Consider the following 18,829-nt stretch of genomic DNA (forward strand, 5'->3'; position numbering starts at 1 on the left):
TTTACACAGCGTAAGAATGCCTCTCTTTTTGTCTGGTCTACAGACAAACGTGAAAGATAAAATCTCCCTCTTGGGAGAAATTCCTTGAATTCCAGTTGATACCCCTGGGTCACAATTTCCAATGCCCAGGGTTCCTGAACATCTCTTGCCCAAGCCTGCGCAAAGAGAGAGTCTGCCCCCTACTAAATCCGGTCCCAGATCGGGGGCCGCCCCTTCATGCTGTCTTGGTAGCAGCAGTGGGCTTCTTGGCTTGTTTACCCTTATTCCAGGTCTGGTTAGGTCTCCAGACTGACTTGGATTGAGCAAAATTCCCTTCCTGCTTTGTGTTGGAAGAGTAGGTAGAGGGTCCTTTAAAGTTTCGAAAGGAACGAAAATTATTTTGTTTACCCCTCATCTTCACAGCCTTATCCTGAGATAAGGCATGACCTTTACCTCCAGTAATGTCAGAAATGATTTCCTTTAATTCAGGCCCGAATTGGGTCTTACCCTTAAAAGGAATAGCTAACAGCTTAAACTTTGATGACACATCAGCAGACCAAGATTTGAGCCATAATGCTCTACGCGCTAAGATGGCAAAGCCTGCATTTTTCGCTAATTTAGCCATTTGAAAAGCGGCATCTGTAATAAAAGAATTAGCGAGCTTGAGAGTCTTAATTCTATCCAAAATATCATCTAATGGGGTCTCAACCTTAAGAGACTCCTCTAGAGCCTCAAACCAAAAAGCTGCTGCAGTAGTAACTGGAACAATGCAAGCTATCGGTTGTAGAAGAAAACCCTGATGAATAAACAGTTTCTTTAGAAGACCCTCTAATTTTTTATCCATAGGATCTTTGAAAGCACAACTGTCCTCAATAGGTATAGTTGTACGCTTAGCTAGGGTAGAGATGGCTCCCTCCACCTTAGGGACCGTCTGCCAAGAGTCCCGAATAGTGTCAGATATGGGAAACATCTTCTTAAAATTAGGAGGGGGAGAACGGAATGCCTGGTCTATCCCATTCCTTAGTAACAATGTCTGAAATTCTTTTAGGGACAGGAAAAACATCAGTGTAAGAAGGTACCGCTAGATATTTCTCCATCTTACACAATTTCTCTGGTGGTATCACAATAGGGTCACAATCATCCAGAGTCGCTAAAACCTCTCGGAGTAACAGGCGGAGGTGTTCAAGCCTAAATTTAAAGGACATCATGTCCGAATCTGTCTGAGGCAACACATTTCCTGAATCTGAAAGTTCTCCCTCAGACAGCAATTCCCCAACCCCCGAATCAGAGCACTGTGAGGTTACATCGGAAATGTCCAATAAGGCATCAGAGGACTCAGTATTTACCTTAATATCTGACCTACTGCGTTTACCCTGTAAAACTGGCAGTTTAGATAATACCTCTGTAAGGGTAGTAGACATAACTGCAACCATATCTTGCAAAGTAAAGGAATAAGACGCACTAGAAGTACTTGGTGTCGCTTGAGTGGGCGTTAAAGGTTGTGACACTTGGGGAGAATTGGATGGCATAACCTGATTCTCTTCAGACTGAGAATCATCCTTAGACATACTTTTATCACCTAAAATATATTCTTTTCAGTGTAAGGCCCTTTCAGTACAAGAGGGACACAATGTAAGTGGGGGTTCCACAATGGCTTCTAAACACATAAAGCATTGACTTTCTTCAATGTCAGACATGTTGAACAGGCTAGTAATAACCATAAAAGTCGTGAACAAAGTTTATTTATTGAAAAAAAAACACCAATTTGAAAAACCGCACTGCGCCTTTAAGAAGTAAAAAAGCACACAATTTTTGCAAATCTTCTTCAAAATGCTATTAAGTTTACAAATTTAGCATATATCCTTTTTATATTGTATCCTGATATTGCACCACAACGGAACAATTAACCATCTATAAGAAAAAACGTTATTACTAAAAACGTTATGAAACAGCTTAAAACAACCTACCTGCACTCAGGGGTCTGACAAACGTCTCACTATGACTCCGGTAGACAATCTCTCAGTTATGGCCCAACCAAAGCTGAAGTTTGCTGCCTTCTTGTGAAAACCAACTGCGCATCTGAGGAGCGAAAATTAGGCCCCGCCCATCATATGCGACGTACTCTCAGCCTAAAAAAACGCAAGGAGCGGTACAGAAACTAGCCATGTGGATTTAAGCATCCTAATTGTACATTAAAGCCATGTGGACCCCCAGCACAATGCGCAACACCAGTGATTATGAACCGTTTGTGCAAATAAAAACGTTATGCTGCCCCAGTGTCTAACCATGCTGCCATCATTTTCTTGCTGCATTTAGCCCCATAACAATTAATACACAGGTCTACAGTAATACCCCTTCTTATGTCTATAGGTTTACTGCTTACCCCTTCCCTCTTGGGAACTATGTCAGCCTGTTCTGAAATATCACAGTCTCTTCAGAAGTAAATGACTGAACATACCTCAATGCTTGTAGCATGAAAACGTTCCCCACGCTGAAGCTTCTCTAGTACTCCTCAGCCATTCTGTGGGAACTCATATGGATCTTAGTGACATCTGCTAAGATCATCAACCTCCAGACAGAAATCTTCTTCTATATGCTGCCTGAGGAAAAATAGTACTCACCGGTACCATTTAAAATAAAAAATTCTTGATTGAAGAAACTAAAAACTATCATTTTAACACCTCTTTTACTTTACCTCTTCCTATTACTAGTATAGGCAAAGAGAATGACTGGGGGTGGAGAGAAGGGAGGAGCTATATATACAGCTCTGCTGTGGTGCTCTATGCCACTTCCTGTTAGCAGGAGGATAATATCCCACAAGTAAAGGATGAATCCGTGGACTCGTCGTATCTAGTAGAAGAAATTGTTTGAGATATATATACACACATATATATATATATATATATATATATACACACACACACATATATATATATACACATACATACATATAAAAACACATACATAACCTAATTCTTTATTTTTTTCTATAAAAATGCACGTTTGATATTTTATTATACCTATAAAATAAGCTATATATATATATATAAAATAAAAGATAAACGTACAAGCAATAATAAATGGGGGAATATAACTAACAGAAAATGTTTTATCCAACACTGTCATGTGTACAGTATATGCACATACAGGCTTAGCCACTGTAACTTCATTTCTATATAATTTCCTAAGCAAACTCTCCCAGCAACAGAAAAAAATTAATTGATTAATTATTCATATGATTCAAATTTTTCCCTTTACACATAGATTATATTTTATGTCAATACCTCTATCCATCCATCCATCTATCTATCTGTCCGTCCATCTGTCTCAGACATTAGCACTCAGAGCTTGCTAATGTAAAAAAAACCAAGGTAAATAACTTATTTTTTCATTACAGATTCCATGTGTGGCCTTGGCATGTTGCCAACCATTGTATAGAGGCAAATCATCAAAGTTTACATTTAGACACCAATCAGCAAGCTCTCAACCAAAAATAGGCTGGCTCCTAAGCTTGCATTCCTGCTTTTGAAAACAGAATTTATGTTTACCTGATAAATTACTTTCTCCAACGGTGTGTCCGGTCCACGGCGTCATCCTTACTTGTGGGATATTCTCTTCCCCAACAGGAAATGGCAAAGAGCCCAGCAAAGCTGGTCACATGATCCCTCCTAGGCTCCGCCTACCCCAGTCATTCGACCGACGTTAAGGAGGAATATTTGCATAGGAGAAACCATATGTTACCGTGGTGACTGTAGTTAAAGAAAATAAATTATCAGACCTGATTAAAAAAACCAGGGCGGGCCGTGGACCGGACACACCGTTGGAGAAAGTAATTTATCAGGTAAACATAAATTCTGTTTTCTCCAACATAGGTGTGTCCGGTCCACGGCGTCATCCTTACTTGTGGGAACCAATACCAAAGCTTTAGGACACGGATGAAGGGAGGGAGCAAATCAGGTCACCTAAATGGAAGGCACCACGGCTTGCAAAACCTTTCTCCCAAAAATAGCCTCAGAAGAAGCAAAAGTATCAAATTTGTAAAATTTAGAAAAAGTGTGCAGTGAAGACCAAGTCGCTGCCTTACATATCTGATCAACAGAAGCCTCGTTCTTGAAGGCCCATGTGGAAGCCACAGCCCTAGTGGAGTGAGCTGTGATTCTTTCAGGAGGCTGCCGTCCGGCAGTCTCATAAGCCAATCGGATAATGCTTTTAATCCAGAAGGAGAGAGAGGTAGAAGTTGCTTTTAGACCTCTCCTTTTACCAGAATAAACAACAAACAGAGACAAAGTTTGTCTGAAATCCTTAGTAGCTGCTAAGTAAAATTTGAGAGCACGAACTACATCCAAGTTGTGCAACAAACGTTCCTTCTTTGAAACTGGATTAGGACACAAAGAAGGCACAACTATCTCCTGGTTAATGTTTTTGTTAGAAACAACTTTTGGAAGAAAACCAGGTTTAGTACGCAAAACCACCTTATCTGCATGGAACTCCAGATAAGGAGAAGAACACTGCAGAGCAGATAATTCTGAAACTCTTCTAGCAGAAGAAATTGCAACCAAAACAAAACTTTCCAAGATAATAACTTAATATCAACGGAATGTAAGGGTTCAAACGGAACCCCCTGAAGAACTGAAAGAACTAGGTTGAGACTCCAAGGAGGAGTCAAAGGTTTGTAAACAGGCTTAATTCTAACCAGAGCCTGAACAAAGGCTAGAACATCTGGCACAGCTGCCAGCTTTTGTGTGAAGTAACACAGACAAGGCAGAAATCTGTCCCATCAAGGAACTTGCAGATAATCCTTTTTCCAATCCTTCTCGAAGGAAGGATAGACTCTTAGGAATCTTAACCTTGTCCCAAGGGAATCCTGCAGATTCACACCAACAGATATACCAAATTATGTGGTAATTTTTCTGGTTACAGGCTTTCAGGCCTGAACAAGAGTATTAATAACAGAACCTGAGAACCCTCGCTTTGATAAGATCAAGCGTTCAATCTCCAAGCAGTCAGCTGGAGTGGGTCGAACGGACCTAGAACAAGAAGGTCTCGTCTCAAAGGTAGCTTCCATGGTGGAGCCGATGACATATTCACCAGATCTGCATACCAAGTCCTGCGTGGCCACGCAGGAGCTATCAAAATCACCGACGCCCTCTCCTGATTGATCCTGGCTACCAGCCTGGGGATGAGAGGAAACGGCGGGAACACATAAGCTAGTTTGAAGGTCCAAGGTGCTACTAGTGCATCCACTAGAGCCGCCTTGGGATCCCTGGATCTGTACCCGTAGTAAGGAACTCTGAAGTTCTGACGAGAGGCCATCAGATCCATGTCTGGAATGCCCCACGGTTGAGTGACTTGGGCAAAGATTTCCGGATGGAGTTCCCACTCCCCCGGATGCAATGTCTGACGACTCAGAAAATCCGCTTCCCAATTTTCCACTCCTGGGATGTGGATAGCAGACAGGTGGCAGGAGTGAGACTCCGCCCATAGAATGATTTTGGTCACTTCTTCCATCGCTAGGGAACTCCTTGTTCCCCCCTGATGGTTGATGTATGAACTTGGCCCTCGCTAGCTGAGGCCAAGCTTTGAGAGCATTGAATATCGCTCTCAGTTCCAGAATATTTATCGGTAGAAGAGATTCTACCCGAGACCAAAGACCCTGAGCTTTCAGGGATCCCCAGACCGCGCCCCAGCCCATCAGACTGGCGTCGGTCGTGACAATGACCCACTCTGGTCTGCGGAAGGTCATCCCTTGTGACAGGTTGTCCAGGGACAGTCACCAACGGAATGAGTCTCTGGTCCTCTGATTTACTTGTATCTTTGAATAGTCCCCATTCCACTGACTGAGCATGAACAGTTGTAATGGTCTTAGATGAATGCGCACAAAAGGAACTATGTCCATTGCCGCTACCATCAAACCTATGACTTCCATGCACTGCGCTATGGAAGGAAGAGGAACGGAATGAAGTATCCGACAAGAGTCTAGAAGTTTTGTTTTTCTGGCTTCTGTCAGAAAAATCCTCATTTCTAAGGAGTCTATTATAGTTCCCAAGAAGGGAACCCTCGTTGACGGAGATAGAGAACTCTTTTCCACGTTCACTTTCCATCCGTGAGATCTGAGAAAGGCCAGGACAATGTCCGTGTGAGCCTTTACTTGAGGAAGGGACGACGCTCGAATCAGAATGTCGTCCAAGTAAGGTACTACAGCAATGCCCCTTGGTCTTAGCACCGCCAGAAGGGACCCTAGTACCTATGAGAAAATCCTAGGAGCAGTGGCTAATCCGAAAGAAAACGCCACGAACTGGAAATGCTTGTCCAGGAATGCAAACCTTAGGAACCGATGATGTTCCTTGTGGATAGTAATATGTAGATACGCATCCTTGAAATCCACCTTGGTCATGAATTGACCTTCCTGGATGGAAGGAAGAAGTGTTCGAATGGTTTCCATCTTGAACGATGGAACCTTGAGAAACTTGTTCAAGATCTTGAGATCTAAGATTGGTCTGAACGTTCCCTCTTTTTTGGGAACTATGAACAGATTGGAGTAGAACCCCATCCCTTGTTCTCCTAATGGAACAGGATGAATCACTCCCATTTTTAGCAGGTCTTCTACCCAATGTAAGAATGCCTGTCTTCTTATGTGGTCTGAAGACAACTGAGACCTGTGGAACCTCCCCCTTGGAGGAAGCCCCTTGAACTCCAGAGAATAACCTTGGGAGACTATTTCTAGCGCCCAAGGATCCAGAACATCTCTTGCCCCAGCCTGAGCGAAGAGAGAGAGTCTGCCCCCCACCAGATCCGGTCCCGGATCGGGGGCCCGCATTTCATGCTGTCTTGGTAGCAGTGGCAGGTTTCCTGGCCTGCTTTCCTTTGTTCCAGCCTTGCATAGGTCTCCAGGCTGGATTGGCTTGAGAAGTATTACCTTCCTGCTTAGAGGACGTAGCCCTTGGGGCTGATCCGTTTCTGCGAAAGGGACGAAACTTAGGTTTATTTTTGGTCTTGAAAAGACCTATCCTGAGGAAGGGCGTGGCCCTTGCCCCCAGTGATATCAGAGATAATCTCTTTCAAGTCAGGGCCAAAGAGTGTTTTCCCCTTGAAAGGAATGTCAAGCAATTTGTTCTTGGAAGACGCATCCGCTGCCCAAGATTTTAACCAAAGCGCTCTGCGCCACAATAGCAAACCCAGAATTTTTTCGCCGCTAACCTAGCCAATTGCAAGGTGGCGTCTAGGGTGAAAGAATTAGCCAATTTAAGAGCACGAATTCTGTCCATAATCTCCTCATAAGAAGAAGAATTACTAATAATCGCCTTTCCTAGCTCATCAAACTAGAAACACGCGGCTGCAGTGACAGGGACAATGCATGCAATTGGTTGTAGAAGGGAACCTTGCTGAACAAACATCTTTAGCAGACCTTCTAATTTTTTATCCATAGGATCTTGGAAAGCACAACTATCTTCTATGGGTATAGTGGCGCGCTTGTGTAGAGTAGAAACCGCCCCCTCGACCTTGGGGACTGTCTGCCATCAGTCCTTTCTAGGGTCGACTATAGGAAAACAATTTTATAAATATGGGGGGAGGTACTAAAGGTATACCGGGCCTGTCCCATTCTTTACTAACAATGTACGCCACCCGCTTGGATATAGGAAAAGCTTCGGGGGGCCCCGGGGCCTCTAAGAACTTTTCCATTTTACATAGTGGTTCTGGAATGACCAGATAATCACAATCATCCAAATTGGATAACACCTCCTTAAGCAGAGCGCGGAGATGTTCCAACTTAAATTTAAAATTAATCACATCAGGTTCAGCTTGTTGAGAAATGTTTCCTGAATCTGAAATTTCTCCCTCAGACAAAACCTCCCTGGCCCCCTCAGACTGGTGTAGGGGCCCTTCAGAAACCATATCATCAGCGTTCTCATGCTCTACAGAATTTTCTAAACAGAGCAGTCGCGCTTTCGCTGATAAGTGGGCATATTGGCTAAAATGTTTTTGATAGAATTATCCATTACAGCCGTTAAATGTTGCATAGTAAGGAGTATTGGCGCACTAGATGTACTAGGGGCCTCCTGTATGGGCAAGACTGGTGTAGACGAAGTAGGGGATGATGCAGTACCATGCTTACTCCCCTCACTTGAGGAATCATCTTGGGCATCATTTACTAAATTTTTTTATGACATAAAATACATATAGTTAAATGAGAAGGAACCTTGGTTTCCCCACAGTCAGAACACAATCTATCTGGTAGTTCAGACATGTTAAACAGGCATAAACTTGATAACAAAGCACAAAAAACGTTTTAAAATAAAACCGTTACTGTCACTTTAAATTTTAAACTAAACACACTTTATTACTGCAATTGCGAAAAAGTATGAAGGAATTGTTCAAAATTCACCAAAATTTCACCACAGTGTCTTAAAGCCTTAAAAGTATTGCACACCAAATTTGGAAGCTTTAACCCTTAAAATAACGGAACCGGAGCCGTTTTTATATTTAACCCCTTTACAGTCCCTGGAATCTGCTTTGCTGAGACCCAACCAAGCCCAAAGGGGAATACGATACCAAATGATGCCTTCAGAAAGACTTTTCTATGTATCAGAGCTCCACACACATGCAGCTGCATGCCATGCTGTCCTCAAAAACAAGTGCGCCATACCGGCGCGAAAATGAGGCTCTGACTATGATTAGGGAAAGCCCCTAAAGAATAAGGTGTCAAAAACAGTGCCTGCCGATATAATCATATCAAAATACCCAGAATAAATGATTCCTCAAGGCTAAATATGTGTTAATAATGAATCGATTTAGCCCAGAAAAAGTCTACAGTCTTAATAAGCCCTTGTGAAGCCCTTATTTACTATCTTAATAAAAATGGCTTACCGGATCCCATAGGGAAAATGACAGCTTCCAGCATTACATCGTCTTGTTAGAATGTGTCATACCTCAAGCAGTAAGAGACTGCACACTGTTCCCCCAACTGAAGTTAATTGCTCTCAACAGTCCTGTGTGGAACAGCCATGGATTTTAGTTACGGTGCTAAAATCATTTTCCTCATACAAACAGAAATCTTCATCTCTTTTCTGTTTCTGAGTAAATAGTACATACCAGCACTATTTTAAAATAACAAACTCTTGATTGAATAATAAAAACTACAGTTAAACACTAAAAAACTCTAAGCCATCTCCGTGGAGATGTTGCCTGTACAACGGCAAAGAGAATGACTGGGGTAGGCGGAGCCTAGGAGGGATCATGTGACCAGCTTTGCTGGGCTCTTTGCCATTTCCTGTTGGGGAAGAGAATATCCCACAAGTAAGGATGACGCCGTGGACCGGACACACCTATGTTGGAGAAATAAAGATATCAAGAAAACAAAGAAAATTTGATAACAGTAGTAAATTAAAAAGTTGCTTAAAATTACATGCTCTATCTGAATCATGAAAGAAAAAATTGGAGTTTCATATCCCTTTAACTGCTCAGCAAGAATGTAAGTAATCCTTATTTATTTTACCAAACGGAAAGAAAACATATTGAGGTTTCTTTTTACATTTCAAAACGTGTACAATTAAATGTGGCAAATCAAAGAGCTCAAAAAGACAACCACTAAAAATACAATTGACATTTTATAAACAGAATTTTAACATTCAGTTAGAGGGATATTATACCAGTATAGGAAAGTGATTACTTTGTGGCAGAAAGTCTGATAGTCTGTGACTTTTCTGCAGTTTCCCTGCTCTCTAGCTTTGCCACCAAGAATAAGTCAGCTTGTCCTTGAGTAACCCTTGGTTGATTAACAAAAAACAACAACATTCTAGAACAGCTTCCAGCAGAATGGATTTTGAGCTTCAAGTCTATAATTCAGTTCCCATCACCTGTAACATTTGGCTTCCGGCTCCTTCTCTCATCCTGTATGGTCGAACAACTCCATCTTCATGAAAAAATCTTGGGGGGCGCAGACTTTCCACTTCATCAGAAGAATCAGTTGCTCTGAAATGTGATTAAATAAAACAATGAACAGTATTAATTATTGACAAACGGTGTCAAATGATTCTGTGGAAAACTATCATAAAGCAGTGTCAGACAACTTCCAATGTACCAGGTTAATATTTTAAGAGGCCTTGAGGACCATTTATGGCTATTAAACACAGAAGTAAGAAATAAAGAAGGATGAGAACAGCTCTTCAAATATGCAATTCTTCTGCAGACAAACATATGTAACAGTCTATTTAGTTGTTCCCGGGACTTACCCCAAATGAGCTCTGCCGCCCCTGTAGTTGCGACTTGGCTGTGTAATCTTTACCATATAGAAGCTCTGGATATGCCGAAGGACCTCCGTGGTCAAACCGAAACTTTGTCGGTGGGCTGATAGCTCCAAGTAAACGGCACTCACATGAAACTCCGGCAGCGCTTCTAGCTTGCCATACGGACATTCAGCGTCGAACGTGACGTCACAGGGTTCGCCGGTCGGGGGGCGGTGCTCTCTGTCTTCACCCGGGTTTACAACTGGATACAGATGAACAGGGGCTAAAGCGGATCCCAAGCTGGTGTAGATACGTACAATCACAAAGAAGGCAGGATCCAGCTTTTGTATATAATAAAATCCAAATTTTATTCAGTATAATTTAAAACGCCAAACAGGCTATAGAAACAGCACAAACAAAGTAGGTGTGTGAGCGTGACACCAGGGCTTACATGTTTCGGCCAGCAGCCGTAATCATAGCCATAGGTGCCATGCAGGTGAGTGCATACTTAAAAAGGTAGTAGTAAATTGTGATTGGACAAAATACAAATTAAAAAAACGCCCACACTTCGCAGGTAGAAAAGGGAGTTAACCCTTACGTCCCTAAATATGGAACAACACGTATAGATACATAGACAGGTTAATATGTGTACAGAGTTATGGTATAGAATTCAAGACATCATTAGTGCATGATATACATGTTGGAGAGAATAGATAAAAATAAAGATAAAAATAAAAATAAAAGTTCTGGCCATACAAACCAACAGAATGCTATATAGATGTACAAGACTAAACACTATACAAAATAGAATGCTACACTAGATGTACTATACTTCAAATTATGGTGAAAAAATGTATAGAATATAAAATATTTAACTTATAATACTTGACACTTCTAATACACAATATTGTATAGTAAAGTTTAGCCCCTGTCTACCTAATCTTAGTATAGTGATAGAATGTGTACTATGTAGACAATGCACCTAAATTTATATAGTGGTGCAGCGGCTAGTTGTAATACTAAATAGACATTATGAATAATGTATAACAGGATAAGAGGGAAGGGGGAGAAGAAAGAGAAGGATGAAAAAAAAGGATGAAAAGAGAACGCATAATGTATAATTCAATAGTAATGAAAGTATGAAGGAACATATACTAGAATAGTAAAAAGAGGTATATAAACCCATAATATAGTAATATCAATAATTGCACAGAATGGTAGTTGGATGTAGTGTATAGTGTGTTATACTCTGTAGTATATGAGGCATGGTGTACATAACGGCAGGGCTTACCGATGTGACTATTCCCAAAAGTTGATCAGATCATATCTGGAGTTTAATCCTAATGGAAGTCTAGTTTTTAACGTATAGATCCAATATACTTCTCTTTTAGCAAGTATATTCTCTAAGTTGCCACCCCTTTTTGGGACTTTGGCTTGTTCTATTGCCAGCCATTTAAAAGAATTTAAGCTGCATCTATGTTTAGTGGCAAAATGTTGAACTAGAGGTGTGCTTGACGTACCTTTAGTGATTGTTGAAAAGTGTTCCCTGATGCGTGAATTGATGTCCCTTGAGGTTAACCCCACATACTGGATGTTACATAAGGTGCATATAATAATATATATGACATCCGTACTTTGGCAGTTGAGACAAGTTTTAATAGGATATGTCTGACCAGTTGTTGTAGAAGTAAATTCTTTTGTAACCCAAGCAAAGTCACAGGGTTTACACTTTTTATGGCCACATTTAAACATACCTAAATGTTGTAACCATGAGCTAGTGAGTTGTGATGTCTGTTTGAGTTCTGTTGGCGACAGGATGGATGCTAGTGTAGGGCTTTTTCTGTATGAGCACCTAACCCCTTGTTTTACGGTGTCAATCAGCTTATCATCAGCTGCCAGCAGAGGAAAATGTTTCTTAACTATATTACAAATCTGTGGGTATTGTGTACTATATGTTGTCACAAAGTGTACACCTTGAAAATCACTATGTATTTGTTTGGGTTTGTCTTTCAAAAGTTGGTCTCTATCTAACTTGTCCACAGCTGATCTCGCTTGTTTGATATGTCTGCGTGTATATTTTCTTTCTTTAAGCCTCTTCTCAAGGCAATCAGCCTCCCGCACATAATCTACAGTATTGCTGCAGTTCCTCTTTAGCCTAGAAAATTGGCCCTTTGCAACAGCATATGATGTGTTTTTGGGGTGACAGCTGGAAGCGTGCAGGAGGGTATTGCCAGAGATGGGCTTGCGATATACTTTAGAGGTAATGTGTCCGCTACTTTCTCCTGTAAGGCATAGATCTAAGTAACTGATAGACTTTGTGTCTGTGACATAAGTAAAATTTAAGTTTAGATCATTATTGTTAATCATTTCCATGAAAGATAATATATCTACAGGTGACCCTGACCAAATGAAAAGAAGGTCATCTATGTAGCGTTTAAAAAAACAAATATGTGATCTGTATGGGTTACTATGGTCAAAGATGTTGTCTAGCTCCCATTTGCCAAGAAATAGATTTGCATAGGAGGGGGCGTATTTCGCCCCCATGGCCGTTCCACATCTCTGAACATAGTATCGCCCTTCAAAGGTGAAAAAATTGTGAGTCAAAAGAAATTCCAGGATTCTCAAAACATAGTCTTGAAAGGCAGGTGTGTATTCTGTATGTGTGATCAAAAAGTATCTAACTGCCTCAATGCCTTTATTATGTGGAATTCTGGAATATAATGAGACTACATCCACTGAAAGCCAGTGATAATTTGTTTGCCAATTTGTATCCCTTAGCAAATTGAGTACATGCTTTGAGTCCCTGGTATATGAGGGTAGTTGGTTAACCAGAGGTTGTAAAATAGCATCAAGCCACTGGGACAATCTTTCAAATAAGGAATCAATACCACTAACTATTGGTCGGCCCTTTACATCAATTAATGATTTATGGACCTTAGGGAACATATGGAAGACTGGGATCCTAGGATCCCAGTCTTCCATATGTTCCCTAAGGTCCATAAATCATTAATTGATGTAAAGGGCCGACCAATAGTTAGTGGTATTGATTCCTTATTTGAAAGATTGTCCCAGTGGCTTGATGCTATTTTACAACCTCTGGTTAACCAACTACCCTCATATACCAGGGACTCAAAGCATGTACTCAATTTGCTAAGGGATACAAATTGGCAAACAAATTATCACTGGCTTTCAGTGGATGTAGTCTCATTATATTCCAGAATTCCACATAATAAAGGCATTGAGGCAGTTAGATACTTTTTGATCACACATACAGAATACACACCTGCCTTTCAAGACTATGTTTTGAGAATCCTGGAATTTCTTTTGACTCACAATTTTTTCACCTTTGAAGGGCGATACTATGTTCAGAGATGTGGAACGGCCATGGGGGCGAAATACGCCCCCTCCTATGCAAATCTATTTCTTGGCAAATGGGAGCTAGACAACATCTTTGACCATAGTAACCCATACAGATCACATATTTGTTTTTTTAAACGCTACATAGATGACCTTCTTTTCATTTGGTCAGGGTCACCTGTAGATATATTATCTTTCATGGAAATGATTAACAATAATGATCTAAACTTAAATTTTACTTATGTCACAGACACAAAGTCTATCAGTTACTTAGATCTATGCCTTACAGGAGAAAGTAGCGGACACATTACCTCTAAAGTATATCGCAAGCCCATCTCTGGCAATACCCTCCTGCACGCTTCCAGCTGTCACCCCAAAAACACATCATATGCTGTTGCAAAGGGCCAATTTTCTAGGCTAAAGAGGAACTGCAGCAATACTGTAGATTATGTGCGGGAGGCTGATTGCCTTGAGAAGAGGCTTAAAGAAAGAAAATATACACGCAGACATATCAAACAAGCGAGATCAGCTGTGGACAAGTTAGATAGAGACCAACTTTTGAAAGACAAACCCAAACAAATACATAGTGATTTTCAAGGTGTACACTTTGTGACAACATATAGTACACAATACCCACAGATTTGTAATATAGTTAAGAAACATTTTCCTCTGCTGGCAGCTGATGATAAGCTGATTGACACCGTAAAACAAGGGGTTAGGTGCTCATACAGAAAAAGCCCTACACTAGCATCCATCCTGTCGCCAACAGAACTCAAACAGACATCACAACTCACTAGCTCATGGTTACAACATTTAGGTATGTTTAAATGTGGCCATAAAAAGTGTAAACCCTGTGACTTTGCTTGGGTTACAAAAGAATTTACTTCTACAACAACTGGTCAGACATATCCTATTAAAACTTGTCTCAACTGCCAAAGTACGGATGTCATATATATTATTATATGCACCTTATGTAACATCCAGTATGTGGGGTTAACCTCAAGGGACATCAATTCACGCATCAGGGAACACTTTTCAACAATCACTAAAGGTACGTCAAGCACACCTCTAGTTCAACATTTTGCCACTAAACATAGATGCAGCTTAAATTCTTTTAAATGGCTGGCAATAGAACAAGCCAAAGTCCCAAAAAGGGGTGGCAACTTAGAGAATATACTTGCTAAAAGAGAAGTATATTGGATCTATACGTTAAAAACTAGACTTCCATTAGGATTAAACTCCAGATATGATCTGATCAACTTTTGGGAATAGTCACATCGGTAAGCCCTGCCGTTATGTACACCATGCCTCATATACTACAGAGTATAACACACTATACACTACATCCAACTACCATTCTGTGCAATTATTGATATTACTATATTATGGGTTTATATACCTCTTTTTACTATTCTAGTATATGTTCCTTCATACTTTCATTACTATTGAATTATACATTATGCGTTCTCTTTTCATCCTTTTTTTTCATCCTTCTCTTTCTTCTCCCCCTTCCCTCTTATCCTGTTATACATTATTCATAATGTCTATTTAGTATTACAACTAGCCGCTGCACCACTATATAAATTTAGGTGCATTGTCTACATAGTACACATTCTATCACTATACTAAGATTAGGTAGACAGGGGCTAAACTTTACTATACAATATTGTGTATTAGAAGTGTCAAGTATTATAAGTTAAATATTTTATATTCTATACATTTTTTCACCATAATTTGAAGTATAGTACATCTAGTGTAGCATTCTATTTTGTATAGTGTTTAGTCTTGTACATCTATATAGCATTCTGTTGGTTTGTATGGCCAGAACTTTTATTTTTATCTTTATTTTTATCTATTCTCTCCAACATGTATATCATGCACTAATGATGTCTTGAATTCTATACCATAACTCTGTACACATATTAACCTGTCTATGTATCTATACGTGTTGTTCCATATTTAGGGACGTAAGGGTTAACTCCCTTTTCTACCTGCGAAGTGTGGGCGTTTTTTTAATTTGTATTTTGTCCAATCACAATTTACTACTACCTTTTTAAGTATGAACTCACCTGCATGGCACCTATGGCTATGATTACGGCTGCTGGCCGAAACATGTAAGCCCTGGTGTCACGCTCACACACCTACTTTGTTTGTGCTGTTTCTATAGCCTGTTTGGCGTTTTAAATTATACTGAATAAAATTTGGATTTTATTATATACAAAAGCTGGATCCTGCCTTCTTTGTGATTGTACGTATTAAACACAGAAACCATATATTTCCTAAAAATGTCAAGTGGCAGAGGGACAGATTTAGGTAAAGTCACAGAGCTACCTATATCAGCTGTTCTCCAATCCAGAGGGTTCTTTTGAGTTGTTGCACACATTCTTAGTTCTGCTTTTTCCTTGGCCACAAAACTATGGCACTTATTCTTCGCTTTGGTTTTTCCTGAGGGCCGCACAAACTAATAATAAAGGGGCCTTTACCAAGCCACTAGAAAACTTATGAAATAGCTCACTTAACTTTTTGCAGGCAGTTGTTTTTAGAAGGAAACCAGATTATTGTATAGGTTTCTAATGCCTTTGTATGGCGCTAATTCCACTAACTCTAATATTTTTCATTGACAGAATTCACAGAAATTCCAAGCCATAAATACCATATGAATTATAAACTTTACTATTATAACAGCCTTGAATGTTAAAAGTTTTTGTGTTTAACATGTCAAGATTTATGGTTTAAGATCTTCAGTACAACCCATTGTACTGCCAGTGTTTGTTTATGGAAATTTCATGGCTATGTGCTGGATTTTATGCACCTGTTAGCAAGGGGTGTGGCTGAAACAAAGGAACTGAATACTTAGTAGGGGTGTCCACATTATTTTGGCCATATAGAGTGTGTTTGTGTATACACATACATACACACACACACACAGACGTGGCCGAAAGTATTGGTACCTTTCACCTTTTTTAGGAAAAAAACACAATTTTCTCTGGACTAAGTAAAAATGGACAAAAAGTATTTGGTATCCACAAGCCCAAAACCCAACTTACAAATTCTCGCCCAATTGTGTTGTTGAATTCAAATGTAAAAATTTACGCAAAAATTCTGCCAAATAGAATTAACTTAGTTCAACCATATATCATTCACCAAGACCAGGTCGGTTTTGTTTCCAATCACGAGGCTAAAGGACCACTTACTTCACTACTTTACTTCAGAACAATGAATTCTCTTAAATAGGCACAGGGATGAACATATATACAGAACCCCCAATGTCGGACATAGCCATTCACCAAATAACAAATAATGAATCAATTTGCACACAAGAACAGATAATAGAAAGAGGTTTCTCCTGGGCACACAACTGGTTTTCCTACAGGAGAGTACACCATTATGCAACTACACACAGACAATCGCGCCATTTGACTTACCCGTTAACTAACCTAGAGAATCTTTTGGTATCCAACCCACCTCTTAAATACAGTCTATCTCTCATATACAAACTATACACTCAGCCCCCCCCAGGCAATCTACCACACTCTGTTGAAACTTGGGAGACGGAGCTAGGAACAATAATAACTCCTCAAACAGCCACAAATATTGTTTGCAACACAAAATAGTCCTCCTCATCTTCCTCTATACTAGAAATAAACTACAAAATCCTGCACTGTTGGTACCTGGCCCCTAAAAGACTCCATAGACTGTTCCCTAAAACGAATAACCGCTGCTGGAGATGTGGTCATGTGGGCAGCAACATGAGACACATGTGATGGTGGTGCTTCCAGATTACCCTATTGTGGAGGGATATAATTAAAGAAATGGAAGAATTTTTTCAGATACTCCTCCCTCTTGACCCTTTGGTATGGCTGCTTAACAAATCTATTAGACTCCCCCAAAGACATTTTAGGCCTCTTTTAAAAATAACGATAAATAGTGCAAAGGTCCTTATAGCTAAGAACTGGAAATCAGCTGAAGTTCCCAACCATGAGATGTGGCGAAGCAAAGTAACTAACCTAATAGAGTTGGAAGAATAAAGCTCCTATAAAACAGGAAATAGGCACCCATTCACTGAGTTACAGAACACCTGGGATCAATACTTAATTTTTTTACCCAACAACCCCCTTAAATAAATTAATACACATCTTTTATACCTACACCCCCTTTGGTATCCCAACACCTACAAGGTTTAAATAAAAGGAAGATGGTTTGTAGAAAGAAAAGAACCAACGCGTAACAGATATTTAAAAATATTACCTATATTAATTATCATAGAATAGACACATGAACGGTTTATCTTAAATGTTTCAAAGAAATGACTGAGACACAACTGTTATTGTTAATGTTTATTGTATTTGTATACCTCACAATTGTAAAATCAATAATCCATGGTGAATAGTTTTTCTTCCTGTAAACAACAATGTTTGTATAACTTGACATCTCTTTGAAACTATGTAATATATTTGGATTCTTGATAAAAAGAAATTGAAAAAAAAGTATTTGGTATCCACCATTCTTTCTTTCAAATGTAATAGAACATAAACTTTACTTTTGATTTATGACTTCACATATTACTTTTGTAATTTGTCACACAGCCTTTGCAGACAATAACTGCAATAAAGCGCTTTCTGTAGCTCAGAATACGATTTCTACACTTTTTTCATTGGGATTTTGGCCCACTGTTTTTGAGCAAACAGCTCATTCCAAGGATATTTAATGGGATACAGATCTGGACTCATAAAAAGCCACTTAAGAACTGCCCAATGTTTTCTTCTCATCTATTCTTGGGGGCTTTTTGAGGTATGTTTTGGGGCATTATCCTGCTGGAGGGCCCATGACCCGTGACTAAGACACAGCTTTCGGACACTGGGCAGTATGTTTTGCTCCAGATGTTAGGAACAAAAAAGAAGAAAAGAAGACACTCCAATGGCGTAGTAACTCAGGGTAATGATCCCACAGATAAAAAAAAAAACTTATGTGCAGAATACTCACAAAGTAGCAGCACTAATCACAAAGTGCAAAATAATGCAGTCTGGGCCCTTAAGAGCTCCCCAGCTAGCTCACAACTGGTCACAGTCAGCAGCCAAACTAACACCAAATCCCACAGCAGACACAATTCACCATACAGGATTAGTAGCAGGCTGGATGAATAGATCAAGCTTGACTTGGATTTAAAATTTATTTAAAAACTTTGTTAAAACCATATAAATGCTGGACGCGTTTCACAAGTAAACCTTGCTTCCTCAAGTAGCTAATAAACAATGACCAGTTGCAAAGAT

General features: G+C 39.9%; 1 protein-coding gene across 4 annotated transcripts in view; it reads right to left on the reverse strand.

Moving 5' to 3' along the window:
- The window catches only part of VPS13A (vacuolar protein sorting 13 homolog A), a 767,672-nt gene that overhangs the window by 78,735 nt on the left and 670,108 nt on the right, over positions 1-18,829 (reverse strand). For all 4 annotated transcript variants that reach the window (XM_053702484.1, XM_053702483.1, XM_053702481.1 and 1 more), the window contains exon 68: positions 9,834-9,948. In XM_053702484.1, coding sequence (XP_053558459.1) covers positions 9,834-9,948 — 115 coding nt within the window. The remainder of the gene's footprint in view (positions 1-9,833; positions 9,949-18,829) is intronic.

Source organism: Bombina bombina, chromosome 2, assembly GCF_027579735.1.
Source record: "Bombina bombina isolate aBomBom1 chromosome 2, aBomBom1.pri, whole genome shotgun sequence".
Classification (NCBI taxonomy): Eukaryota; Metazoa; Chordata; class Amphibia; order Anura; family Bombinatoridae; genus Bombina; species Bombina bombina.